General features: G+C 40.5%; 2 protein-coding genes across 2 annotated transcripts in view; one reads left to right on the top strand and one right to left on the bottom strand.

Annotated features, from left to right (window-relative positions):
- zgc:85777 (uncharacterized protein LOC405871 homolog) overlaps positions 1-22272 on the top strand; it is a 29027-nt gene extending 6755 nt beyond the window's left edge. The window contains 10 exon segments of the mRNA XM_052092332.1: positions 4213-4405; positions 7597-7712; positions 15066-15075; positions 16856-16970; positions 18215-18324; positions 20361-20459; positions 20462-20506; positions 20619-20777; positions 21610-21771; positions 22100-22272. Of these exon segments, the coding sequence (XP_051948292.1) occupies positions 4213-4405; positions 7597-7712; positions 15066-15075; positions 16856-16970; positions 18215-18324; positions 20361-20459; positions 20462-20506; positions 20619-20777; positions 21610-21771; positions 22100-22272 (1182 nt within the window).
- Positions 22273-23164: 892 nt separating this feature from the next.
- On the bottom strand, positions 23165-26548 carry bet1 (Bet1 golgi vesicular membrane trafficking protein). Its single transcript, XM_052092742.1, has 4 exons — positions 26387-26548; positions 25955-26064; positions 25760-25816; positions 23165-25497 (listed from the first exon to the last, which is right to left on the bottom strand). The coding sequence occupies exons 1-4, from the start codon at positions 26403-26405 to the stop codon at positions 25342-25344; spliced, it is 342 nt and encodes a 113-aa protein (XP_051948702.1). The 5' UTR covers positions 26406-26548; the 3' UTR covers positions 23165-25341.
- Positions 26549-27912: the final 1364 nt, after the last annotated feature.

The raw sequence follows: 27912 nt of genomic DNA, 5'->3' as shown, positions 1-27912 counted from the left end.
CTGAGGAAGGCACAGGAGACGGAGCCAAGGAAGGCTCAGGAGACGGAGCCGCTGGAGGCGGAGCCGTAGGAGGCTCTGGAGGAGGCTCGGAAGGCAGAGCCGTGGATGGCTCGAGAGGCTTGAAGGGTAGAGCCCTGGAAGGCTCGAGAGGCTTGAGGGGCGGAGCCCTGGAAGGCTCGAGAGGCGGAGCCCTGGAAGGCTCGAGAGGCGGAGCCCTGGAAGGCTCGAGAGGCGGAGCCCTGGAAGGCTCGAGAGGCGGAGCCCTGGAAGGCTCGAGAGGCGGAGCCCTGGAAGGCTCGAGAGGCTTGAGGGGCGGAGCCCTGGGAGGCTCGAGGGGCGGAGCCCTGGGAGGCTCGAGGGGCGGAGCCCTGGGAGGCTCGAGGGGCTTGAGAGGCGGAGCCCTGGGAGGCTCGAGAGGCGGAACCCTGGGAGGCTCGAGAGGCGGAGCTCCGGAAGGCCCGAGAGGCTTGAGGGGCGGAGCCCTGGAAGGCTCGAGAGGCTTGAGGGGCGGAGCCCTGGAAGGCTCGAGAGGCGAAGCCGTAGGAGGCTCAAGAGGCTCTGGGGGCGGAACCGTCAGAGGCTTGAGTGGATCGAGAGGCGGAGCAATCGGAGGCTCTGGAGGCGAGCCGTAGGAGGCCCCGTAGGCGGAGTTGCAGGAGGCTCGAAAGGCTCTGGGGGTGGAGCCGTAGGAGGCTTAGGGGGCGGAGCCCTGGTAGGCTCGAGAGGTTCAGGAGGTGGAGCCCTGGGAGGCTCGAGAGGCTTGAGGGGCGGACCCCTGGTAGGTTCGAGAGGCGGAGCTCTGGAAAGCTCGGGTGGCTGAGCTCTGGAAAGCTCGGGTGGCTGAGCTCTGGAAAGCTCGGGTGGCTGAGCTCTGGAAAGCTCGGGTGGCTGAGCTCTGGAAAGCTCGGGTGGCTGAGCTCTGGAAAGCTCGGGTGGCTGAGCTCTGGAAAGCTTCGGGTGGCTGAGCTCTGGAAAGCTCGGGTGGCTGAGCTCTGGAAAGCTCGGGTGGCTGAGCTCTGGAAAGCTCGGGCGGCTGAGCTCTGGAAAGCTCGGGTGGCTGAGCTCTGGAAAGCTCGGGTGGCTGAGCTCTGGAAAGCTCGGGTGGCTGAGCTCTGGAAAGCTCGGGTGGCTGAGCTCTGGAAAGCTCGGGTGGCTGAGCTCTGGAAAGCTCGGAAACTCGGGTGGCTGAGCTCTGGAAAGCTCGGGAAACTCGGGTGGCTGAGCTCTGGAAAGCTCGGGAAACTCGGGTGGCTGAGCTCTGGAAAGCTCGGGAGGAGGAGCCCTGGAAGGCTCGAGAGGCGCTGGCTCTTGGACGGTCACGGCTACTGGCACTGGCTCTTGGACGGTCAAGGCTACTGGCACTGGCTCTTGGACGGTCGTGGCTTTGGGCACTGGCTCTTGGACGGTCGTGGCTTTGGGCACTGGCTCTTGGACGGTCGTGGCTTTGGGCACTGGCTCTTGGACGGTCGTGGCTTTGGGCACTGGCTCTTGGACGGTCGTGGCTTTGGGCACTGGCTCTTGGACAATCGGGGCCACAGGCGCCGGCTCAGGGACGGTCGAGGCTACAGGCGCTGGCTCAGGGACGGTCGAGGCTACAGGCGCTGGCTCAGGGACGGTCGAGGCTACAGGCGCTGGCTCAGGGACGGTCGAGGCTACAGGCGCTGGCTCAGGGACGGTCGAGGCTACAGGCGCTGGCTCAGGGACGGTCGAGGCTACAGGCGCTGGCTCAGGGACGGTCGAGGCTACAGGCGCTGGCTCATTGACATTTGGGGCTACAGGCTCTGGCTGGGTTACCGTGGTTGGCGAGGATTCGGGCTCGCTCACAGTGACATGCGGGTGCTCTAGCTCGCTCACCGTGACATGCGGGGGCTCTAGCTCGCTCACCGTGACATGCGGGGGCTCTAGCTCGCTCACCGTGACATGCGGGGGCTCTAGCTCGCTCACCGTGACATGCGGGGGCTCAGGCTCGCAGACCGGGGCTGGCGCGGGCCGGGAGGCGGAAGACCGTCTTCTTTCCCTCCTCCGGGCAGATGCAGTGGGCCGCGCTGGCTCATGGAAGGCGACTGGCGTGGGGGCAGGCTCGCTGACAGGTGGGGCTGGTGTGACAGGGTGCGGTGAGCTGCACGCTAGTAGGGTCATCTCCAGGTAGTCGCAGAGAGTGCTGCCGGGCGTTGCCTGTGGCACCTGCTCCCTCAGCGAGGGATTTAAGCTATCCCTGAAGAAGACCATCAGCGCAGAGTCCGGGAAGTCAGTAGCGTTGGCCAGGAGGAGGAAGTAGCGAGCGTGGTCTACGAGCGGGTAGTGCTCTTGCTGCAAATTGAGCAGCAGACATTTGGCTCGGATAGCTGCTGGATCCATGTGCGGTCGATCGTTCTATAATGTTGGAGTAACGAGGCAGACGAGGAGTTACGGATCCAAACGCAGCTGAGGCTTTATTTGAATAAACAGAAGAGAAACACAAACAAACAACCCACGATGGGGAAATAAAGCATAAAACCGTTAACTAAAACACGAAGGATCAAACGGAGAACTTGGGCAGGGAACACATACCGGGTTTACACCAAACAACGATCGACAAAGACAGAACAAAGACACGGGGTATAAATACACAAACATAGGATAGGTGGCCAATGAAAGAACAGAACTCAAACAGGATAACAAGGTGATTAACAGAAACCAAAGGCAACTTAACAGGTGCAGGTGTAAACAATGAACATGAGCACGAACGCTAACAGAGGGTTATGGAATCAAATACGGGACTAAAGTGACAACTAAAAGAGATAAGGAAAACAAGAGGGCAACAGTGAAACAAGACAGGGTGGACTATGGAGTTAAATAAGGGAACAAAGTGAAAACTAAGTGAAAAAGTGACAAGATGGAAAACAAGAGGGCAACAGAGAGACAAGACAGGGTAATCATTACAGCCTAACACCATATGATAAATGCAGCACTTGATACTCCTGTAAGTCTTTAAACAGTGACATAAAATCTATTCAGTTGAATTGCCTACTGTGGACTAAGATCTTTTTCTCCAGCTATTTTTGCTCTCTATTTTTTAATCTCTGTCATGTGTATTCACTCTATGAAGTTTTTTGTAGCTATTTTTGTGTGTTTGATCAAATTCAACATCACCAGGGATTGCATGGGGGGGTACAATTATTTATCCTTGTTCCTTTCTTACTCAGGCCGGGGCAACATCCGGCCAGCCTCCTCCCTCCCAACTCCTGCGAGAGCACCGCCCAACCCCATGTCAGATGCATCCATCTGCAGAATAAGACGGTTTTATCTGGGCGCTTGCGCGTTGCCAGGGTTACAGCTGGCCCGAAGTTAACTTCCGGTCTGTGTTTGTTTATCGGTAACAAAGTATGGCGCCGACTACAAACGCAGTTAAAATTAAGGTGATGAGTAGACTGAAGTTGGGCTCAGGTTGTTGTGCTGTGGGATGCAACCTGACCTCTGGAACAAATACCTTATCGAAAATAAAAATGTTTCGGTTTCCTAAAAACGAAGGGAGATGGCGAGCATGGATCACCGCTGTGCGAAGAGAGGCTTGGCAGCCAGGCAAGAATTCAAGGATCTGTAGCACTCACTTCGTTACAGGTAACAAATTCATGATAAGCAACAGATAATAGCTAGCTGACCAGTAACAAGCCTGCAATAGTTATGTATTAACTAAATTGATTACTACACACGTAGCTAACATTGTATACAATAATTTTACACAGTAACGTTAGCCCAATGTTGTAGTTGATACGCTTTAGATATGATTTAAACTAGCGTTATGATACCTGATATCTATCAAACATAAGAGCCACAATGTTTTTCCATCAATGCTTTACAAATAACCTACATTATTTAACTAACAGTCGCCTTTGGCTTGTTCCCTGGGGACATAAATACAATAATGCTGAATAAAGCTCTTCTAATGAAGCTTTAAATGAAGTACTAAATATGGACTTTTACTACATTTTCACTGATATATTTTATCTGTTAAGCAGCTTTAAAACGATGTGCATTGTGAAATAAATTTGACTTTGACCTAATTTCATTGTACTAGTAGGCTACTAATATTTTTTTAAATCAATAAGTTGTAATCAATATCATGGAAATGCACATGAAACCAGAAAAGTTATGGATTATACCAAGCATGTATGTATGATGCTTAGCAAGGTGCAATACTGTCAACACAAACTGTTTCTGTCTTTATTTTAGGTGTGCCATCAGTGGACCCATGCCATCCAGATTATGTTCCATCAATTTTCAGCTCATAAAAACACCATTGATGGTTCACAGAAGTTGGAGCGATACCAGAGGAGACAGAGGAGACCATCTGTGGTTGAGTCTATGGATTCACCTTCCTTAGAGGTCACCCATGCTGACCCTGAAGAAGGATACACTGCTGTGGGTACAGATCTGTCAATGGCAGACATTGACCAGCTACAAAATGAAAATGTTGAATTAAAAAGAAAAATGGCTTCACTGGAGAAGAAACTGGAATCTCAAGAAAAACGACTACAAGATCATATGTTTGGCAGTCCGTCCGATTTTATTTTAAATGATAACAAGCACACTCATTTTTACACTGGTCTACCATCTGCTTCTGTGTTCTTCACCCTCCTCACTTACCTGACAACAACATGTAACGCATCATCAACCATACTTACCCTTCCCGAGCAGTTTCTTGTGGTCCTGATGAAGCTTCGCCTGCTAGCTAATGTAATTTGCTTGTTTCTTTTACTGTCTATGAACTCTGTTGTTATTGATTCTACCGGAAGTTACGTTTTGGCCACTAAAGCGCGCATGCGCAGTAACGTTTGTTTATGTTGTTGCCAGTGGGTTCAAATGTGTCAGAATCATGTAATGGGTCAGTATGAGAAAGTGGGAAAAAGAAACAGATAATGAGTACAATGCCCGAATGTGAATTTGAGGGACAGGTTTTTTTTTTTAAAGATATCACCAGAGAGTGCAACATTGAAAACAAGTTTGTTAGGAAGCTTTTGATTGCTCATGCTGAAAGTATTTTCAAATAAAATGCATTTCTTCTCAAGATGACCTCTTCATGATTCCAGTTAAATTCTTCTCAGTATTAATCTTGCGTAACACTTAAGTCATGTTAGATATGTTCAGGTTGAAATAATGAGTGTATCTTGTGTTTCGTGCACAAACTAGGGTTACCACTTCCGGAAACATCACTTACTCTGTTATTCTGGTTAATTGAATGGCCATGTCTCTTGTGTGCATAATGTGTTGACAAATCATTAATCTTAGTTTTGGATCTCACCAAACAATTCTCAAATCTGTACGTCAGGAGTAAGATGGAATGCATTAATAGTCACCTTGTGGGTACAGTCAGGGTGAGAACACCCTTCCTTTTTGGCGTATTTTTCCATCACTGTCCTTTTGGGTTTTGAGTTCATTTGAAAGAGGTGCTCAGAATGGGTATTTTCATGTTTCTTGTTATAGAACACAAAATAATGATTGAACGAGACTTCCAGACTATGTCTCATATATCTTAGATTTTTCCACTGAACTTGAAAATGGTGTAGTTTATAATGTTATGTCACTCATCTATCAGGAATGTATGTTTTTGTCCATGCTTTTATATAGTGAGACAAATGTACATGAGAATTGCTGGTAATGCTCAATACGTTTCACAATGGTTATGTTATTACAACACAGGATTCTCGAAGTGACTCAGAAGGAAGCTGTGTGCCTGGTCAGACATGTTTACTTTGGCTATTTTAGGGCTATTATACACTCACCTAAAGGATTATTAGGAACACCATACTAATACTGTGTTTGACCCCCTTTCGCCTTCAGAACTGCCTTAATTCTACGTGGCATTGATTCAACAAGGTGCTGAAAGCATTCTTTAGAAATGTTGGCCCATATTGATAGGATAGCATCTTGCAGTTGATGGAGATTTGTGGGATGCACATCCAGGGCACGAAGCTCCCTTTCCACCACATCCCAAAGATGCTCTATTGGGTTGAGATCTGGTGACTGTGGGGGCCATTTTAGTACAGTGAACTCATTGTCATGTTCAAGAAACCAATTTGAAATGATTCGAGATTTGTGACATGGTGCATTATCCTGCTGGAAGTAGCCATCAGAGGATGGGTACATGGTGGCCATAAAGGGATGGACATGGTCAGAAACAATGCTCAGGTAGGCCGTGGCATTTAAACGATGCCCAATTGGCACTAAGGGGCCTAAAGTGTGCCAAGAAAACATCCCCCACACCATTACACCACCACCACCAGCCTGCACAGTGGTAACAAGGCATGATGGATCCATGTTCTTATTCTGTGTACACCAAATTCTGACTCTACCATCTGAATGTCTCAACAGAAATCGAGACTCATCAGACCAGGCAACATTTTTCCAGTCTTCAACTGTCCAATTTTGGTGAGCTCTTGCAAATTGTAGCCTCTTTTTCCTATTTGTAGTGGAGATGAGTGGTACCTGGTGGGGTCTTCTGCTGTTGTAGCCCATCCGCCTCAAGGTTGTGCGTGTTGTGGCTTCACAAATGCTTTGCTGCATACCTCGGTTGTAACGAGTGGTTATTTCAGGCAAAGTTGCTCTTCTATCAGCTTGAATCAGTCGGCCCATTCTCCTCTGACCTCTAGCATCAACAAGGCATTTTCGCCCTAGAAATGGTTGAGCGTGAAAATCCCAGTAACTGAGCAGATTGTGAAATACTCAGACCGGCCCGTCTGGCACCAACAACCAAAATTGCTTAAATCACCTTTCTTTCCCATTCTGACATTCAGTTTGGAGTTCAGGAGATTGTCTTGACCAGGACCACACCCCTAAATGCATTGAAGCAACTGCCATGTGATTGGTTGATTAGATAATTGCATTAATGAGAAATTGAACAGGTGTTCCTAATAATCCTTTAGGTGAGTGTATGTCCAAAATAACAACATTAAGGAAGCTTTTTTATTTTTAGCCAAAAGAAAAGTTGTTTCAGAGGTGGCACAGGCAGGCCTAATTGCATTTTAAAAACAGATTATAAAGTCTGTACAAGCAGCTTTTTAATTTGGAATAACATCCCCTGATGAATTGTGCACAGTAAGAACAAGAATGTGCATTATGAAAGTAAATAGGGTACATTTTGGTTTCATGTTAAATATGAAAAGGCTTTGCAGTGGGAAAATACTTGTTAGATATATTCCCTGATAGTGGGAATGTCTGTTTAGCATTTCATTAATCCAATTCCTCATTTTGTTTTGATGGGTCACTTTAACTTTATAAATTCTGAGTGGTTCTAAATGACCTATGAAATAAGGTGGAATAATTTTTTTTAAAGATTTGGGCGTTACTGGGTTAAGGTAACTATATAAGGCCAGAACATTTAGACCATGTCACAGTTTCTTTTGTTGTTCTAAAGCACTATATCCTGTGTGTCATGAATGTATTCTTTGCCTGCGAGTTTATTCCAAGATATCTTGCTTTGCTGGAATCAATTTTTAAACATTGTTATACACAATTCCCTTTCAAACGTATAAACATTGGCTACTTAGCCAGGTCACATTCAGATTTGTTTACATTACTCAATAAAGGTATACTGTTCTGTGTTTGAATGTGTTACAGATAATCAAGAGATCAACCCTTAAGTAGACAAATGGGAGGAAGAAGGGCAATTTCCTGCCCATAAGCTCTTCAAGATCCTGGGTAATGGCGGATTTTTGGGAGTCAACAAGCCCGTCGTTGAGCAGATCTTATACTTCAAACTTAGATTAAAACAGCAGCCTGAAAAAAAAATGTGTGAATAATATCTGACCTCTTTCACAAGAAAAGTTTCTAGTTGAAGACATGAACTATAACTTTTTGTATGAGAAGGATAAATTTAATAACAGCAGAGTTCATTAAAGTTCTGAGTAGCCATCTTCACAAAAGAAGAGAAAAAGAAGGGATTGCAGGGTGCCCTTTAAGAGCCTTAAGACTTTGAGTACAGATGGATTCATATGAAAATAGTAACAATAACCAGCATTGAATATTACCAATAAAATATAAATGTATCTTCTGAACTACATATACAGATGTTCATTCCAACAAAAGATTTAATAAGCAGAAAAGAGGACTAGAAACTGATAAGAAATAGGACAAGAATTAGGAAGTTTATTTATTTATTTAATTGCAGCCTTATAATAAAATAATCATTTTCAGTTGGGCCACTTGGGGAAACGGCTATATAAATCTGTAGGTCAGAGGAGAGGGACCACCTGTATTAAGAAATGCTGACACCGACATTCTGAATTAGCAGGCTGGATTAAAACAGGGCTTGTGGAGGCTGTCCTAGACAGAATATTATTACTCAGGGCAGTGCCTATGTAATGTTGGAGTAACGAGGCAGACGAGGAGTTACGGATCCAAACGCAGCTGAGGCTTTATTTGAATAAACAGAAGAGAAACAAACAAACAACCCACGATGGGGAAATAAAGCATAAAACCGTTAACTAAAACACGAAGGATCAAACGGAGAACTTGGGCAGGGAACACATACCGGGTTTACACCAAACAACGATCGACAAAGACAGAACAAAGACACGGGGTATAAATACACAAACATAGGATAGGTGGCCAATGAAAGAACAGAACTCAAACAGGATAACAAGGTGATTAACAGAAACCAAAGGCAACTTAACAAGTGCAGGTGTAAACAATGAACATGAGCACGAACGCTAACAGAGGGTTATGGAATCAAATACGGGACTAAAGTGACAACTAAAAGAGATAAGGAAAACAAGAGGGCAACAGTGAAACAAGACAGGGTGGACTATGGAGTTAAATAAGGGAACAAAGTGAAAACTAAGTGAAAAAGTGACAAGATGGAAAACAAGAGGGCAACAGAGAGACAAGACAGGGTAATCATTACAGCCTAACACCATATGATAAATGCAGCACTTGATACTCCTGTAAGTCTTTAAACAGTGACATAAAATCTATTCAGTTGAATTGCCTACTGTGGACTAAGATCTTTTTCTCCAGCTATTTTTGCTCTCTATTTTTTAATCTCTGTCATGTGTATTCACTCTATGAAGTTTTTTGTAGCTATTTTTGTGTGTTTGATCAAATTCAACATCACCAGGGATTGCATGGGGGGTACAATTATTTATCCTTGTTCCTTTCTTACTCAGGCCGGGGCAACATCCGGCCAGCCTCCTCCCCTCCCAACTCCTGCGAGAGCACCGCCCAACCCCATGTCAGATGCATCCATCTGCAGAATAAGACGGTTTTATCTGGACGCACGCGCGTTGCCAGGGTTACGCGCTGGCCCGAAGTTAACTTCCGGTCTGTGTTTGTTTATCGGTAACAAAGTATGGCGCCGACTACAAACGCAGTTAAAATTAAGGTGATGAGTAGACTGAAGTTGGGCTCAGGTTGTTGTGCTGTGGGATGCAACCTGACCTCTGGAACAAATACCTTATCGAAAATAAAAATGTTTCGGTTTCCTAAAAACGAAGGGAGATGGCGAGCATGGATCACCGCTGTGCGAAGAGAGGCTTGGCAGCCAGGCAAGAATTCAAGGATCTGTAGCACTCACTTCGTTACAGGTAACAAACTCATGATAAGCAACAGATAATAGCTAGCTGACCAGTAACAAGCCTGCAATAGTTATGTATTAACTAAATTGATTACTACACACGTAGCTAACATTGTATACAATAATTTTACACAGTAACGTTAGCCCAATGTTGTAGTTGATACGCTTTAGATATGATTTAAACTAGCGTTATGATACCTGATATCTATCAAACATAAGAGCCACAATGTTTTTCCATCAATGCTTTACAAATAACCTACATTATTTAACTAACAGTCAGCCTTTGGCTTGTTCCCTGGGGACATAAATACAATAATGCTGAATAAAGCTCTTCTAATGAAGCTTTAAATGAAGTACTAAATATGGACTTTTACTACATTTTCACTGATATATTTTATCTGTTAAGCAGCTTTAAAACGATGTGCATTGTGAAATAAATTTGACTTTGACCTAATTTCATTGTACTAGTAGGCTACTAATATTTTTTAAATCAATAAGTTGTAATCAATATCATGGAAATGCACATGAAACCAGAAAAGTTATGGATTATACCAAGCATGTATGTATGATGCTTAGCAAGGTGCAATACTGTCAACACAAACTGTTTCTGTCTTTATTTTAGGTGTGCCATCAGTGGACCCATGCCATCCAGATTATGTTCCATCAATTTTCGCTCATAAAAACACCATTGATGGTTCACAGAAGTTGGAGCGATACCAGAGGAGACAGAGGAGACCATCTGTGGTTGAGTCTATGGATTCACCTTCCTTAGAGGTCACCCATGCTGACCCTGAAGAAGGATACACTGCTGTGGGTACAGATCTGTCAATGGCAGACATTGACCAGCTACAAAATGAAAATGTTGAATTAAAAAGAAAAATGGCTTCACTGGAGAAGAAACTGGAATCTCAAGAAAAGCGACTACAAGATCATATGTTTGGCAGTCCGTCCGATTTTATTTTAAATGATAACAAGCACACTCATTTTTACACTGGTCTACCATCTGCTTCTGTGTTCTTCACCCTCCTCACTTACCTGACAACAACATGTAACGCATCATCAACCATACTTACCCTTCCCGAGCAGTTTCTTGTGGTCCTGATGAAGCTTCGCCTGCTAGCTAATGTAATTTGCTTGTTTCTTTTACTGTCTATGAACTCTGTTGTTATTGATTCTACCGGAAGTTACGTTTTGGCCACTAAAGCGCGCATGCGCAGTAACGTTTGTTTATGTTGTTGCCGTTGAAACCGCCTGTAAGTCAGGTTTATTTAACAGTTGCCCCCCCACAATGTGTGGACTTTACCTTAAGGAAAGCCTGTCGGCACGACTCTGTCTGCTGGACCGGATTGGGAGCTCCATTTTTAGTAAGGTCAGTCAAAGCTGGTGACATCAGAATAACTAGGCACAAACCTCCGGTAGTAGCCAGTCAGCCCCAAAAACTGCCTTACCACCTTTTTGATCTTGGGTTTTGGGCAAGCTGCAATCACTGCAGTTTTATTAACCTGTGGATGCATCTGCCCGTGACCCAAGTGTTATCCCAGATATGTAACTTCCACCCTCCCAATTGCACACTCCTTTGGGATGGCCGTGAGTCCCGCCTGCCGCAGCATTCTCAGGACAGCCCTCAGATTTTGCATATGCCGCCTTCAGTCATTACTATAAATGATGATATCATCTATATATGCATCGGCAGTCTGAGGATCTTGTCCATGAGGTGCTGAAATCTGTCCAGGGCTCCAAACAAACCGAACGGAAGCGTCACAAATTGGTGTAATCCGAATGGTGTGGAAAAAGCAATTTTTCAGGATATTGGAGTTAAAGGGATCTGCCAATAACCCATTGTTAAATCCAGCATTGAGTAAATCTGATCGAGTAACTCGTCAATTCGTGGCATTGGAAAAGCATAAAATTTGGACACTGCCTTCACTTTCCTGTAGTCAACATAGAACCAGAACGAGCCATCACTCTTCGGTACCAGAACTACCGGGCCGGCCCAATCGCTGGGTAACTCTTGTATTAAACCCATTTCCAGCATTGCCTCTATTTCTACCTGAATAATATTTTTTTTGTGTTCAGGAAGACGATAGGGGCGGCTACGAACCACCACCCCCAGGGTGGTCTCAATATGGTGCTCTATGAGGTTCATGCGACCGGGAAGATGTGAAAACATGTCTGTGAAATCAGCTTGCATCCGGGCAATGTCTGTAAGTTGCAACAGTGAGAGGTGGTCTCCATAGGAGACCGGGGTGAATTAATTTGTTTTGGGAGTCAACTCTGGACCGAGCTGGATCTACCATCGACAAGGCTACAGGTACCGCCTCCCTCCATGGATTGAGGTGGTAGATTTGATGTGCCCCTCCCCTATCCGTTCAGCTAACCCCATAATCGAGATCTCCAACTCATCGTGTGACCTTAAAGGGTCCTTGCCACTTGGTGAGTAATCTGGAGCATGAAGTGGGCAGCAATACAAGCACTTTATCTCCCTGTGCAAATTCCCATAGACGAGTGCCCCTGTCGTATAGTCGGTGTTGATGTTCTTGCGCTTGGAGGAAATTCTCCTGTGTTACCTGCCCCAAAGTGTGGAGCTTTGATATAAGATCAAGAACATATTGAATTAGTTTTTTGCTATTCGAAGTCCCTTCTTCCCAAGCTTCCTGTATGACATTGAACACACCTCGCGACCAACGCCCATACAGTATGTCAAATGGGAAAAACCCTGTGGAGGCTTGCAGGACCTCTCGTACTGCCAACAGCAGGGGTTTGAGCCACTTATCCCAATTCTATCCCTATTGTCTTCGTGTACGAAATACGAATCATGTTTTTCAAGGTCTTATTAAATCGTTCAACCAACCCGTCAGTTTGTGGGTGATAAATTCTTGTGCCAATTTATTTAATACCTAATAATTCATACAGATCGCGTAGTGTACGTGACATGAATGTTGTGCCTTGGTCATTGAGGATTTCTTTTGGGATCCCCACTCAGGAGATAATTCTGAAGAGTGCGTCCACAAAACTGTGTGCTGAAATGTCGCGTAGGGGCACTTCTTCCGGATATCTCATCCACCATTACAATGCTGGCGTGCAGTCCGCTCTAATGGCCTGAAGAGTTCCATGCCAATTCTCAAAGAGGACCTCGATCAACAGCAGAGGGTGCATGGTTCTTTTTGGGTGGCCGTTGGATACACCAACTGGCACACCATTTGCGTACGTCGGCGTGAATGCCCGTCGGAAAAAACGGGCCATTATACGATTCAAAGTCTTTTCATGACCTAAATGTCCAGCCATTTTGTTATAGTAGTATATAGTGAGCCGCCTAGAAGAGTGTTTCCCGGCAGCTCTTTGGTACTAATAGCTGAGTTGTATTTTCTTTGGTCTGAGTGTCCTGCATCACTCGATACAACCGCTCTTTAATAATAGAAAAGAATGGATATGTGAGCTGGAGCTGGAGCTGCTGACCATCAATCACTTTCACTTGGTCAAAAGCGTGCTTGAGGGACTCATTATGCAACTACTCTAGAGGGAAATCCCCCTCAGGGAAGCCCCTGAGTATGGGAATTCTCCGACTGTGTCATCCTGACTCGGAGCAGAAGTCGACAGCCCTGGCACCACCTCTCTAGCCATAGTGTCACACACCGCTACAGCACTTTGCAGGACCCATCCACACACATTACCCTCAATACATTTTTAAAATCAAGCCAATTGGTTCCCAGAATTAGTGGATGGGTGAGGCGGGAATTAACCGCAGCCCTTAATCGTATATTAATGGTAACCACTGGATACTTGTGAATGTCACCATGCACACAACTCACCCTCACCTGTTTATTCTTACCCAGTGCTCCGCCTTGCACCAAGTGCTGGTGGATAGAGGTTTGGGAACAACCAAAATCCACCAAAGCTTCAGATGGGTGTAGTTAAGGAGGCTGGCGGCAGGAAGTTGCTATGCTGCTAGCTGCGCCTCCCCAGAGAGTAAGGGTATTAGGCGGGCCGCCCTCTGGTCAGGAGGCCACTTCCATACTTCGGTTGTCCTCTCGAACAGGTCGAGAAAGGCCTCCAGATCATTATTTGGCCCCATTATCATCAGGACCACAGGTGGGGTGTGCTCCGGGGAGGTCACAATGCCAGCCCCCTTTCTGGTGATCAGGTTCCGGAGCACCTGTCGGTCCTCCGCTTGTACCTGGAGCATGACTTGGAAGTGCTGTTCCTGCTCCAGGCGTACCTCCATGAGGGCTTGATGTTGGTTCTGCTGGATGCTGGCGAGGGTCCTGAAGATTTCACACAGTGATGAGGACTCCATAACGGCGTTCTCCTCCAAAGCTGGGTTTTGGTTTCACTGTGATAAAGTTAAGTTCAGGGGAAATGGAGGAGTCAGGAGACAGTGAACAGTTGAGTGTTTATTCACATACACTTTAGCTTCACATACACAATGAAAATGTATCTTAGTGGCCAACTCAATATAGGGCTTTGAATGAACACACTCTCTGCCTTTAGTTGCCGGTCTTTCCTCCACTTTTGCTCTGAGCCACTCTCTCTGTCCTCTGAAGATCTTATCAGGTCTCCCTCTCCTGCAGACAGACACATGACCATGCTCCCCATAACACAGTATATGTATATTTATATATATATATATATATATATACTGTATGTACATTCACCGACTATATATATATATATATATATATATATATATATATATATATATATATATATATATATATATATACACACTCACCAACCACCTTATTATGTACACCGGTACACCTACTTATTCATGTGATTATCTAATCAGCCAATCATGTGGCAGCAGTGTGATCCATAAAATCATGCATATATGGGTTAGGAGGTTCAGTTAATGTTCACTTCAGCCATCACAATGGGGAAATGTGATCTCAGTGACTTCGATCATTGCATGATTGTTGGTGCTAGAAGAATGAGCTACAACAGCAGAACACCATGTCAGGTTCCACATCTGTCAGTTAAGAACTGAAAGCCATCAGCTCGAACCAGTCTCAAAGTTAAAATATGGTTTCTATAGTAAAAACCATCCCCTATCATTAAATGGGAAAAATATTCTACAAAAGTGATTGGTTACTGAGCCTGTCAGTCACGAACATTTCTCCTTTTTGTGTTCCAAAACAGAAGAAAGAACGTCATGCATGTTTGGAACTACATGAGATGAGTTAATGATGACCCATTTTCATTTTTATGAACGTTTCCTTTAAATTTGGAAATTAGAATCTTAAAATGTAATGGAAAAGTCACAGAAATTTCTGTATTGAATAATATATTTTGTCAAGCTATGTTGGGCTTTAATATGTTTCATTAGACTAGAAATAGTTTTTTGTGAGCGTAATCTACAAAGTGATTTAAAAAAATCCTTATCCAGTATTCACACGACTGTAGAAATCAATGAAATGTATTGGTCAAAAGGTGTTGAAATTCTGTATTAGGTTTGGATTTTGATTATTTTAATTATTAAATAAAATAAAAATAGACACATTTTATTCTGATTTATAAGAGGTTTGGTGGTTTCAACCTCTGCCTTTAGCAATCACAGCTTTTACAACTTGGCTGCAACTAAACAATATTAGAGAACACTGGTGTAACAACTCCTGTCAACCTCAACACAGATAAGGCACTAAGGCTCCTTTCTTATCCAAACCGTCCAGTCCTCTGACATTTACTCAAGTAATGAAATATGTGGACCCTTGTGAGATTACACTACTGAGAGAATCATTCTCCACACATCTTTAATGTTGGCCATGGCACAACTGCATACCTCCCATTAACTAACATCTCCCTAAAGCTCTGTGATGATTGTTGGCACTTGACATTAAACATCCTATTTCCTTTTTTTTTTTTCAACTGGATATCATAGTATTTCATGATAAATAAACTGTATATCTGACTATTACACAGTATTCGTAAAACATTTTAGCTAGTACAGTGGTTTGCATCTAACTCCGACCAAGTGACATGAATTTCTGCCAAATAACCATACAGTTAATAACATCAATAAAAAAAGAAATGGAAAAAAAGGTACTCTCTTCTTTAAGTCTATTAACTTTACTATTGAAACTATGCACGTTTATATGGTTAGTTGCATTTTATTATTTGTATTTAGCATTGTATTTTCCCTGCTTTAAAAAAGAGAAACAGACCTGTGACCCACCTGTTAAGATGCCCTGTTTTAGTATGTGGATCAGAGTACATCAGTAGAAAAGATTTGGGATTTGTGATTGGCTCACACATTCTCCACTTAAGACTATTTTATGGTCTTCAGGATCATGTTCTATAGGGTTTATCTCACCTAGCAATGAACACTATCACATTGTATTGGACTCATTCTCTGGTTTTATTAAGAGTTATCTGTCTAGCTGTTTGTTTTACCTCTCTGCTGTTAAGCTATTCCTGTTCAGCTGTATCTGTTTCCTCTGCTCTCTGGCTTCTCCTTTCCTTATTTTGCTACAGCAAATCTATCCCATAACCATCCCAGGGCCTTATGAAAGAATACAACAGCCTATATTGTTGGGGACAGTTGAGTGTAGAGTTCATGACTGTCATTACAGGACTTCTTTATTATTCTTATTGCTTCAGCCAAACACAATCCTCTACTTATTTTCAAAATATTTTGTCATCTAAATGACATAGAACATGGAACAGCATGAATAAATGCATGACAAGACTATCCTCGGAAACTTTTATTCTTTATTCGCCTACTCAAGGTCATATGAAATAGCTTATATGGAGTTTGCGTTACACATAAGAGTTATTTATAATAGTGGCTAAATGGACCACAGGGATGTGAAAAGGACATCTCAAGTTTTGCATAAATTACTGGAAAAATTTAGACGACTCTTGCATGATGAATATTTGATCAGTGTATCAATACTGAGGTTTTTATTCTTCACCCAAAAATTAAGATTTTGTTATAATTTACTTACCCTTGTGTCATTCCAAACCTGTATGACTTACTTTCTTCTGTAGTACAAAAAAGGAAATAATTAGCATGAGTAGCACCATAAGATGATCATTAAAGTTAACTCATGCACTATTTAAGTCTTCTGAAACCATGACAGCTTTGTGTGTAGAACAGACTTGGATACGTCATTATGCAGACAAAACAAACTTGCTGGACAGCCTTGGTCATCATTCACATTCATTGTACTAAAATGAGCAGATTTGACATTCTGCAATAAATAAAAAAGTTTGAATTCGGAAGAAAAAAAAGCCATACAAGATTTGAAAGGCAACTTAAATCATGATCATTAACAAGATGATCTGTTTGCTGGACAGATCCAGCCAGAGGTTTGGGGCTAGACTTCAGCTACAGTGTTGCTTAAGAACTGGGAAACATCAACTGTGGAGGAATTCCCATGGCCATTGGAGTTCAAAGTGACATAGCTACACCTGCACTCGCAAGGTAATAGACTCCATGCACGGTCACTTCTACATTATGTAAGCAGGGGTGCATTTAAATCCGGTGCATAGCTGGAAGCTATTTATTCCTATGCTGACAAAATGCAGTTAAGATGACATGTTCTGCTGATGACACTGAACAATGTCCATCACACCTTGAGACACAGTGGTGTTGCTTTATCTAGTAAAAAGGAGAAGGGCTTTAACAACGTATATTTCAAGTTATATTGACAACTATGAGGGTGCATATTCACAAGCCTTTGCTGACATGGACTGGCTTAGCAAAGTCCCCGTTTCTGACTGTATATACTTATACATGTTGTTAATGTTTTTCATTTTCCTAGATAAAGTATATGCAAGATGTTTTAATTAATATTTCAGTCCCTCTTATCAGTAAAATGGCAGTGGATATCGCCTTACTTTAAAGCTTTAAAAGCTCCCAAATGTATCATAAAAGTAGTCTGTGTGAGTTCCTGTGTCATGTGACTTGTGTCTCATATTCCAAGTCTTCTGAAGGCATATAGCAGGTTTTGATGAAAAACAAGTCATTTTTCAGTGAAAATCTTGACTGATAAATTACTTATCCTAGATTGTTTCTCACCAAAACTTATTGTATGTCTTCAGAAGACTTGGAGTATGACACAAAATCTCATGGGCTACTTTATGATACTTTTGGGTTCTTTAAGCTTTAAAGTGAGTCACTGTCTACTGCCATTGTATTGAGAAGATGGAGTGTGAGCTTCATCAAAACATCTTTTGTGTTTCAAATAAGAAAGAAAATGTCAATCGGGTTTGAAACAATGGAAAGGTGAATAAATTGTGACACAATATTAATTTTCGAGTGAGCTATTCCTTAAAATAACTGGTTAAATCTCCTATCATCGAATGGGCACTAGAGTGGCTATTTTTCACATTTGACATATTCTGACACCTGCAGGTTGTTCTAAAGTCATCAAGTTGATAATCATGCACTGTGTTCACTCTCTGGAAACACTCATTTTAGCTGTGCATATTCGTTTTAGCTCTTTGGATTAAGAAAATCAGGTTTTACAATTAATACCCTTTGTGATTATGCTGTGTTGAACAGTTTGTCTGAAATTGCCTTTGCTGGTAATTAAAAGTAAATCTCTACTATAACACATGCTGCCTTATGAGATTTCAACTGATTAATTTACAGTTGGTATGACACTGACGAAATGACTGCTGGATAACTGTGAGGATGTGACTGTAACCTTTGCGCTATTGTAGGTTTGGCTCTGCAGAACTCAAAAGAGAGTTTCTGCTGCCCACCATAATGGGAGACAAAGTGGCCTGCCTCGGGGTGAGTGAAGCAGAGGCTGGCTCTGATGTTGCAACTAAGTTTTTGTCTGAAGCAGATACCGTATCAAAAAGAAAAGACACATTGCCAAGGGTGTCTTTAAAAGAAGATGTAAACATCACAAGAGGCAAATCTAAATATAATAACTTTTTTAAATAAAGTCTTTAAAGTATTTTAGGCCATGTAGTTGCCATGCTGAGCTTACAGACACATTTTTCATGTGTTTTGTAATGAAGTAAAAGCCAGTTAGTCACTCTGAGCCTTATTACTCTAGCCCTTAATAAAAAGGGTACTCTTTCTGCCAGTGGCTTAGCTACAACAGGGTTATTAGAGTTGCAAATGAGTTCCGAACTTGTTTTCAGGGTGAAATCAGAGTCAGGGTCCCCACGGTCATGGAAAACCTGGAAATATCAGTGAATTTACAAAACAAATGAAATTTTATGCCTGGAAAATCAAGGAAATTTCCATAGTGAATATATCTTTTTCTAGTTTTACTCTGCTCTAAAATATATAATCAGATATTGTTCTTTGTGAGGGAGTAAAACTTACCCAAAAGCAGCTAATAACATCAGTCTGTCCGTTATTGGAGATATTTGTGCACTCACTGATAATTATAATTATTTAAGGATGTTAAATCAAAAGATTGTCACCTGACAAGCATTGGGTGTAACTGATTACAAAGTAATTACTTATTTCAAAAAGTCATGTAACAAAAAATGTGTAACTCCTGTAATCAGATTAGTTACTGACTTTCAGTTAAGTTAATTATTTTAATGTACATTACTTGGGTTACACATATTTATAAAATAGTATTGTTTATGTATAATACATGAAAAACATGAATTATTTTGATATGTACTTCTGTATGCATTTCTGTGATAACTGAAGGGTGTGTGCCCCTTAATGTCATTGTCGGGAGAAAAGTGTAGTTCTGAGTGTATAACTTGAGTGCGACATTGAAATCTAAACATTATTTTGAATTTGTTGGCTGGAAAAGTGTTTTAGAGAGTAACTTAATAAGTTACTTAGAAAGTAATTAGTAATCGATTACATTTTTAGTAAAAAAAGAAAAAAATTATATGTAGTGGATTATTTATTTCTTGAGTAACTTTCCTAAGAATATACCTGACATACGAAATCTTCCCACTAAAATTATTTCTAAAAGAATCCTTATCTAATTCACCCTTAAATGCATGGGAATTTCACCAAATACTCTTTTTTTTTTTTTTTTTTTTTGTCTTTAGAGACCTGGCACGTATATCTATCATAAATTGATCTACAAAATGCCCAGATAGTCAAATTCTCAAAATATAAGAGAATTAGAAAATGCTCAAATAAAAATATTTTGATATAGTTTGATATTTTATATTTCATAGATCAAAGAGGTAGTAACGCAACAAATCAGAACAAATCTACAACAGGATTCATTATTTTTACGCTGAAAGTTCATGAGACTAGATCAGCCATATCACCCTGTAGCTCAAGACTGGTTGCCCACTGAAGCAAAGGAGGGTTAAGCCTGGCCAGTACCTGGATGGGAGACCTCCTGGGGAAAATTAAGGTTGCTGCTGGAAGAGGTATTAGTGAGGCCAGCAGGGTCGTATTCACCCTGCAGTCTGTGTGGGTCCTACTGCCCCAGTATAGTGACGTGAGACATTAGAGGTGTTAAACAGAGGTCCTTACTCTATGTGGTCATTACAAATCCCAGGGCACTTCTTGTAGAGTAGGGGTATAACCCTGGGTCCTGGCCAAATTCCACCCATTGGCCCTTCTCAATCATGGCCTCCTAATAATCCCCATCCATTATTTGGCTCTATCACTCTACTCTCTCCTCTCCACAAATAGCTGGTGTGTGGTGACCGTACTGGCACACTATGGCTGCCGTTGCATCATCCAGATGGATGTGCTATATAAATGAAACATTCATTCATAAAGACATGAGGTATACATTTTAGGTTTAATCAACTTTAAAAGTCATTGAAAAGAAATTCATAGGACGAAAAGTGTGGGAAAGCTGGGAGCTAGATTTTTTTGTTTTAAAGAAATTGTGTCCAGTTTGAGAAATATACTCTCTCCTCCAGGCTAAAGCTGTGTGCAAAGAAGATGAATATGTAATTGATGGGGGAAAGATGTGGACCACTAATGGCACCCAAGCAGACTGGATGTGCCTCCTGGCCAACACAAGAACAAATCCCTAATCTGTTTACCCATGAATCTACCTGGTAAGACTGTATACAAAGCTAAAAACAAAACCTTCTAAACTGTGGAATTTTTTAAAAAGTGGTCATTTATTAGCTAAAAGGAAACATGTCAATTTTTGCCCTATGTTTGCAGGAGTTCATATTGCATGCAAGATAGATAAAATGGGGATGCATTCCTCAGATGTAGCAGAGGTGTTTTTCGATGATGTGCGGATGGCTTTTAAAAATGTCATAGGGCAGGAGGGAATGGGCTTCATGTACCAGATGATCCACTCTGGGGGGGTGGCCAATAGTAAGTAATCCTTTCTGCCTCCCACACATAATATTGCACGTCAAACATTTCTCGAGTTTAGGGATTGGCAAGGGCATGACGTCAGCATGTCAATGTTAGTGTTGCAAGAGTGCGTATAGTGAAGCCAAGTTACTTTTCTCAGGGAAAGTGTATGTGCGTGTGTCTGTGCACGCACGCATGTTTAATAAATATCTGGCATTTCCTCTGAGTATTATATATATATATATATATTTTTTTTAATTACATTTTTTCCATTTTATTTCAAATTTGTCCTTCTAGTTTAGCTTTTGTTAGTTTTTACTCAATGACTTTTAGTTCAGTGTTTTTTAGTTTGTTTTTGTTTTATTTTTCAGTATATTTTTTTATTTTAGATTTAGTATTTAAGGACTGGTAAATTTAATGCGTCAACTGATTTAATTTAACATGTTTAACACTTACATTTCTGTAGACATATAGCTATCTAGTGGTATGTTTCTTGTCATAAAGGTTTAAAATGTATTTACATTGTATTAAAAACTAAAAATGTAAGTAATTGTCTTTAAATTTGACTTTAGTTTAACATTTATTTTATTTTCAGTTTTTCCAATTATGTAATTCTGAAAATATTTTAATTTATTTTATTATCAATAAAAACAATGGTTTTTATAGACATGTTTTGAAATGACCAGCCAACACATTTCTGCCTGCTTCCTGTCTAGATACTGTCAGGATTGACAATCCTTTAAACATTTCCTCTATCATATAATTTGTTGAAGACACACTGGAATCTTTCCCTTTGGTATAATAAATTGAAATGCCTTGACATTTTCATACTTTCAATAATTATTCCAAGTCCTAACAATGATGGAGAAAGTTGTCCAAGAGTCCATTAATTACACCAGGCAGAGGAAGATCTTCAATCAGGCAATTCTGTACCACCAGTCAGTTGACTTCAGGCTAGCCGAGCTAGAGACAGAGATTGAGCTGTTGCGCTCCCTTTTGCATCGCGCCACAGGTTAGTTCATCTCTTTCCTGAATTATTTCAGAATGATTTCATATGCCAGTTATCCGTGATGGGGAGCAATGCAATTTCATGGGTTTGGATCTGGCGACCCAAAGTCTCAGAGCAGCTGACTGCAAGGCTAACAATTGCCAAATCAATAATGGAATGAAATGGAGTAAACACTAGCTTGCAGTCATTCCCTCTTGCCTATTAACTTGACACCTCTGTCAAGTTGTGAAATTAAAATTTCAAGCAGTCCAGAAACCTCTGAACATATGCCACAATAAACTGAATGTTAAATGCCTGTGATGTTTAATAAATTTTTGTGTACTGACATTAGCTCTGTACATTAAAGTAAATGATGTAACAAAGTTGGCATCGATGGCCAAGCTGAAGGCAGGAAGACTGGCTTGTGAGCTCGGCGACAGCTGCCTGCAGTACTGGGGTGGCATGGGCTTTACCAGTGATGTCGAAGTCAGCAGGTTCTACGGGTCAGATTCTCTCGTTCACTAATGTCTGTACTGAGGGGAACATGCATGCTTTTGCCCTCAATCCTTAATCATTGGCTCCCAGAGCTGCAGTGACACCTAGTGATGTGACTTATAAAAGTAACAGGTTTGGACTTGCATGTGTCTTTCAGGGTTCCTCCACCTTTTTTCCAATTAATTTCCATGACGTTTTTTTAGACATTTGTATTTACTGGATATGGATTTCTAACATTCTATAAAGATTGCACTCAGGAAAAACAACTACTAGCTGATAGCATTTTTTTTTTTTTTTTTTTAAAGAGTTAATGGAACAAAATTTGCATTTACTATAGAAATTTCCATCACTTCATTTTTTCAAATATTTTTAACAATCATTTTATAGAGATCACACTCAACAAAAACAATTTCAAACCCAACTTAATATTTTAGAGCGGAGAGAAAAATGTGCATGCCTTTTTAAGATATTTTGTATTTCCAGAACTTTACAAGGTCTGGAAATCACCCTTTTAAAAGTTTTTATGATTCAGGAAAACCTGATCTTTGAAGACCAATAATTCAAAAATAATTATTTTCAGGATTAATTCATTTTGGGCAAAAGTGCACTTAAAAGGGAATTTTTAATCTAAAATGAAATGCATCAATAAGTTTAAAAGCTTTTATAGTATTTTTTCACATGGAGCATTTATGACTTGCAGCCAATTTATTGTTATTATACTCCTTCATAACAGTGCATATTGTTGCCTTAACAGAGACATAGTTGACGAAAACCTGTGTTTGTGTAAATTGTAAAATAGAACTAAGTGAACTCTGAATATAGCTGTACATGTCTAATTTTGTTAATATGCATAAAAAACATTAAAGGAGTCAAGACATGCTTTTTTTTTTTTTTTTTTACATGTTCCTTGAGGTTTAGTAAAGTTAAACACAAAATCAGTCATATAAGACATAAGACAGTCATATATTTGCAAAACATGATCATTTTCCACCCTCATTGTGATCCCAATTTAATAAGTTAATGAAAACAGGACTCAAGCTTTTGGCAACATAAGGAAATGTTTATGTAAATATTCTCTCATAAATGTACATGTATGTACAAATTAGTCTCTAAAAATGAAACCATGCATTATCTTAACCATAGAAGGAAAAAAGGGCTTCAACTAGAACATCTAAAAATTATGTAATACATATCTGAAATATACAGTGGCAAGACAAAATTATGTGAACTTTGGAATTACCTGCTAATGTAAAAAATCATCTTAAAATCTGGTTTGATCATCTAAATTACAATAATGAACAAACACAATCTTATTTAACTAATAACACAAATTATTGTATTGTTCTTATACATATTGAATATATCATTCAAACATTCCCAGTGTAGGTTGGAAAAAGTATGTGAACCCCTAGGCTAATGATGTCAACAAAAGCTAAAGCTGGAAAGGTTATTTTGTCCACCATTAGACACATTGTCTATAAATGTATAGTTTAGTACTGTGTCTGGCTACTCTTCCTAGAAGTGGCCGTCCAACCAAGATGACTGAAAGGGCACACCACAGAATGCTCAATGGAGGTAAAAAAAAGAACCCTAGAGTGACAGCTAAAAACTTGAAGGAATCATTGGAACTGGTTATCATGATTCTACTATACAGAAAACATTAAACAGGTAAGCAGCTGCTTCACGAAAGAAGCAGCTGCTTTGCAACAAAAACATTGCTGCGCACCTTAAATTTGCCAAACAACACCTTGACACTACAAAGCTACTTGGAGAATGTTTTGTGTACTGATGAAACTATGGCTGAATTGTTTGGGAAGAACATGCAGTACTACGTATGGCTTAAAAAAAAAAGGTGCTGCATGCCAACATGAAAACATCACCGCAATGAAGTACAGTGGAGCATCATGATTTGGTGCTGCTTTACTGCTTCGGGGCCTGGACCACTTGCCATCATAGAGAAAAATTAATTCCAAGTTAATTAAGATATCTTACAGGATAATGTCAGGGTGGAAGCTCAGTAGAAGTGGGGTGATGCAGCAGGACAAGGACCCTAAACATTGAAGTAAATCCACAAAAGAATGGCTTCAAAAAAAAGAAAATTAACTTTTTGGAGTGGCTCAGTCAGAGCCCAGACCTTAACCCAATAGAGATACTGGGAAATGACCTCAAGAGAGCCCTTCATGACAGACATCCAAAGAATATGATTGAGCTGAGGCAGTTCTGTATGAAAGAACTGTCTAAAATGAATTGTGAATGTTATTGCTGCCAAAGGAGGACCGATCAGTCATTAAATCCAAGGTTTCACTTACTTTTTCCACAGCACTTGAATGTTCAATGAGATGTGTTTAACAAAGACATTAAAGACTATAATTGTTTGTGTGTTGTTAGTTTAAGCACATTGTTGTTTGTATATACTTCAATATATAGTCATACTTTGTCTATGTGACTTTGATGAAAATTAAATCACAATTTACGACAAATTAATGCAGAAAACCAGAAAGAGTTCACATACTATTTCTTGCCACTGTATAGGATTTTGGGGTGATTTCAGATTATTATACAGTATATTATTTGCACATAAACTCACATACAATATCTCAGCATGGTTTTCACAATCTTACGTTCAGACCTTTTAACACTATATATATACGGTTTACACTACCCAACTTCAGTTAAAATTTAAAATGGTTTCAAAGTGCTTATGTAATAATAATGGTTGATATAGCCTTTTAATTTATTAAAACTGTATGCGCACAAACTTGTAGGCGAGTAATCCCATTAAACAGGCCAGTATAACTAAATAAAATGAGAAGGGATGGAGAATACTAATTATGCCATATTCTTCAACAGTATTTGTCAAGTTACCTTTGTATTATCCTTACAATAGGGTGTCACTAATTTTGGTGGGTTAGGACAGGTTTAAGCCATATTGCGCATTGTCTCTCAATAGTTCTGTCTATTGTCCAATGGAGAGCACCCTCACACTCCTTAATTATCTCAGTCGTCATCACTGCAAAAGATTCTCATCCTCTAGCCCAAATGAGCATGGCAAGTAAGGAAGAATGATCCTCAAGGTCCTGTATCTCATCAGTTCTGAGATCACCTCAGTTTAATCACCCAGTACAGGACAACAAAAACAAACAGGGCAAAGAGCAGCATGTAGCAATACACCTTGGTTTGGCTTCCTCTGGAAAGGAGCTTCAATCTACCCATGGTGGCTCCCAAAAGACCTCCAGTTGAATCAAAGTCTGAGTCCTTGAGGGGACACAAACATGAGATGTTAAAGCTATTCGGGTGAGTATTTTAATTAGAAGACTTAAATGAAGTGTCTCATGTCTGCGCCGCTAGCGTCGCCATAAGGAATTGCAAAAATAAACATTGGTTTCCTGAAAACTCCTCCTGTCTTCCGTTGGTTGTTTTGATAGCGTTACAGACTGGGAGGGGTTCTGAGGAATCATCCTACGAGTATCACCTTTAATAGTTAAGATTCTGACCAACTTAATTTCTAACCACTTACCATTTCTCCCAACAAATTATTCTGGTATTTGACTTCATTTCCGATGTCAATTGATAGCTGTAAAAGAAATATAAAGTAGCCAATTTTAAACTTTGGGATTTTTTTTTTAACTTTTAGGAACAAACTTGGTTAGAACTTGTTTATGTACTTAAGGAACATTGAGAAAACAAGTTTTTAATGTCAAGCATCACTCACATGTTTGAGTGCTTTTACTTTAGCACTCAGTCCCTCCTGTAGATGTTCATTCTCCTCCTCGTACACGCTGTATCCGCTTGCAACGTAATTCCCTTGAGGGCCCCCCTCACCTATAGAAATACAATAAACAACACTATTTTCACCATTCATACTCTGACAGTCTACCTTAAATGTCTCTATATACTTATAGAACCTGATCGACTATCTAATTATTATTATTGACCGTTGTCACACAGGTAGAGTCAGTGTTTTGTAGTGAGCCTCGTATTTTAGATTTACAGATTTATCTAGAATTTCCTCATGTCATAACGCAGGATTTGGTCATTGAATGTAAAGTCTAATATCGGCTAACGAGCTACTGAGTAATCTTGATTTGAAAAAAATAGCTTAGCTTTAGCTTTTTCAGACATATTAACGTGGAGATATGCTTACCCAAACCTGCACGCCTCATTATCAACCCAGGAATCTTTTTAACAATATGATTATGATAAACGACCACCGTAGTTTAAGCGTAATAGAACAAATGTCTGTCTGCTTATCCTTCTATTTAGAGTCGCTGTACTTTCGCCTTCCTACTCAACAAGCGCCACGACATCCTACGGAAGCCGTGGAGGATTACGTCATAAGTGAAGTTAGAAGTGTTTCTGGGTAGTGACGTTTTTGCAGTGAGAATGCCTGAAAACCAACCAACGAACAGCCAGTAACAGCTCTGATGTTAAATTGTTCCTTTCAAACTCCTGTTGTGTTGCCTTTTTAGTTTGTCATATATTTGTCCCACATTTTCTTATATGTCATATGCTGCACTAGAAATAACGGACATAGTAGTATAGGTCAGTTGACATAGCGCCAAGATACGGCGTTAAAGGGAAAGTTCACCTAAAAATGAAAATTCTCATAATTTACTCACCCTCATGCCATCCCAGATGTGTATGATTTTATTTATTCTGCTGAAAACAAACGAAGATTTTTAGAAGAATATCTCAGCTCTGTAGGTCCTTTCAATACAATTTAATAGAACAATTTTACCAAAACTTTGAAGCTAAAAAAAGCACATAAAGGCAGCATAAATGTAGTCTATAAGACTAAATATGTATCTTCATAAGCAATATGATTAGTGTGGATGAGAATCAGATCAATATTTTAGTAATTTTTACTATCAGTTTCCACTTTCACATTCTTCTTCTTTTGTTTGTGTGCATATTGCCTCCTGATCTGAAGACATAGATGTAACCACTGGAGTTGTATGGATCACTTTCATGCTGCATTTATGTGCTTTTGGAGCTTCAAAATGTTGATACTCATTCACTTGCACTATATGACCTACAGAGCTGAATTATTCTTCTAAAAATCTTTGTGTTCAGCAGAAGAAAGAAACTCATACACATCTGGCATGATGAGCAAATGATAAGAGAATTAAAATTTTTTGGGTGAACTATCCCTTTAATATTTACGTGAACGGATAAGGGAAATTCTACATTTTGGTCATAATGTCTTCTCTTTTTCTCACAATTTTCAATCAAATTTTAGCTTTATTGCAGTTTACTGAAATAAGCCTACAGTGTTAGAAATTATTTGTTTTTAAAGTGCAAATATGTAGTCTCTACATTAATTTCAGGCCATAAATTACATGTTTAATAATTATGCAAGAAATTCAAAAATAGCTTTAAATATAGCATATCATACACACATATTCTCAGGTCAACACAAATACAGTACACAAAGCTTATACATAAAAAGTCGAAAATAAACATAATAATATGGTGGTCGCTAAAGTTTGTGAATGTGCAAGGAGGGCTAGATTGATACATTTTCTAATCTTATGTCGGTATAGTTACATTTTATTGTTCCCAAAGTATGCTTGAAGAATTATAACAAATCACGCATGTCAACATACATGATGAAACTGCAGTATATGTCTTAATTCCACAGTGATTAAGACTTGTGGAGGAATACACTCT

This window comes from Xyrauchen texanus, chromosome 26 (assembly GCF_025860055.1).
Source record: "Xyrauchen texanus isolate HMW12.3.18 chromosome 26, RBS_HiC_50CHRs, whole genome shotgun sequence".
NCBI lineage: Eukaryota > Metazoa > Chordata > Actinopteri > Cypriniformes > Catostomidae > Xyrauchen > Xyrauchen texanus.
The sequence above is the reverse complement of the archived record's forward strand: the minus strand, read 5'-3'. Positions and strand labels throughout refer to the sequence as shown.

Excerpts from the sequence above, each read along its gene's own strand:
- bet1 (XM_052092742.1), bottom strand. Across the intron at positions 25,817-25,954 it reads AAGTAAAAGCACTCAAACAT|CTATCAATTGACATCGGAAA; the intron begins GTGAGTGATGCT and ends TTTCTTTTACAG. Across the intron at positions 25,498-25,759 it reads ATAATTTGTTGGGAGAAATG|GACTCAGACTTTGATTCAAC; the intron begins GTAAGTGGTTAG and ends TGTCCCCTCAAG.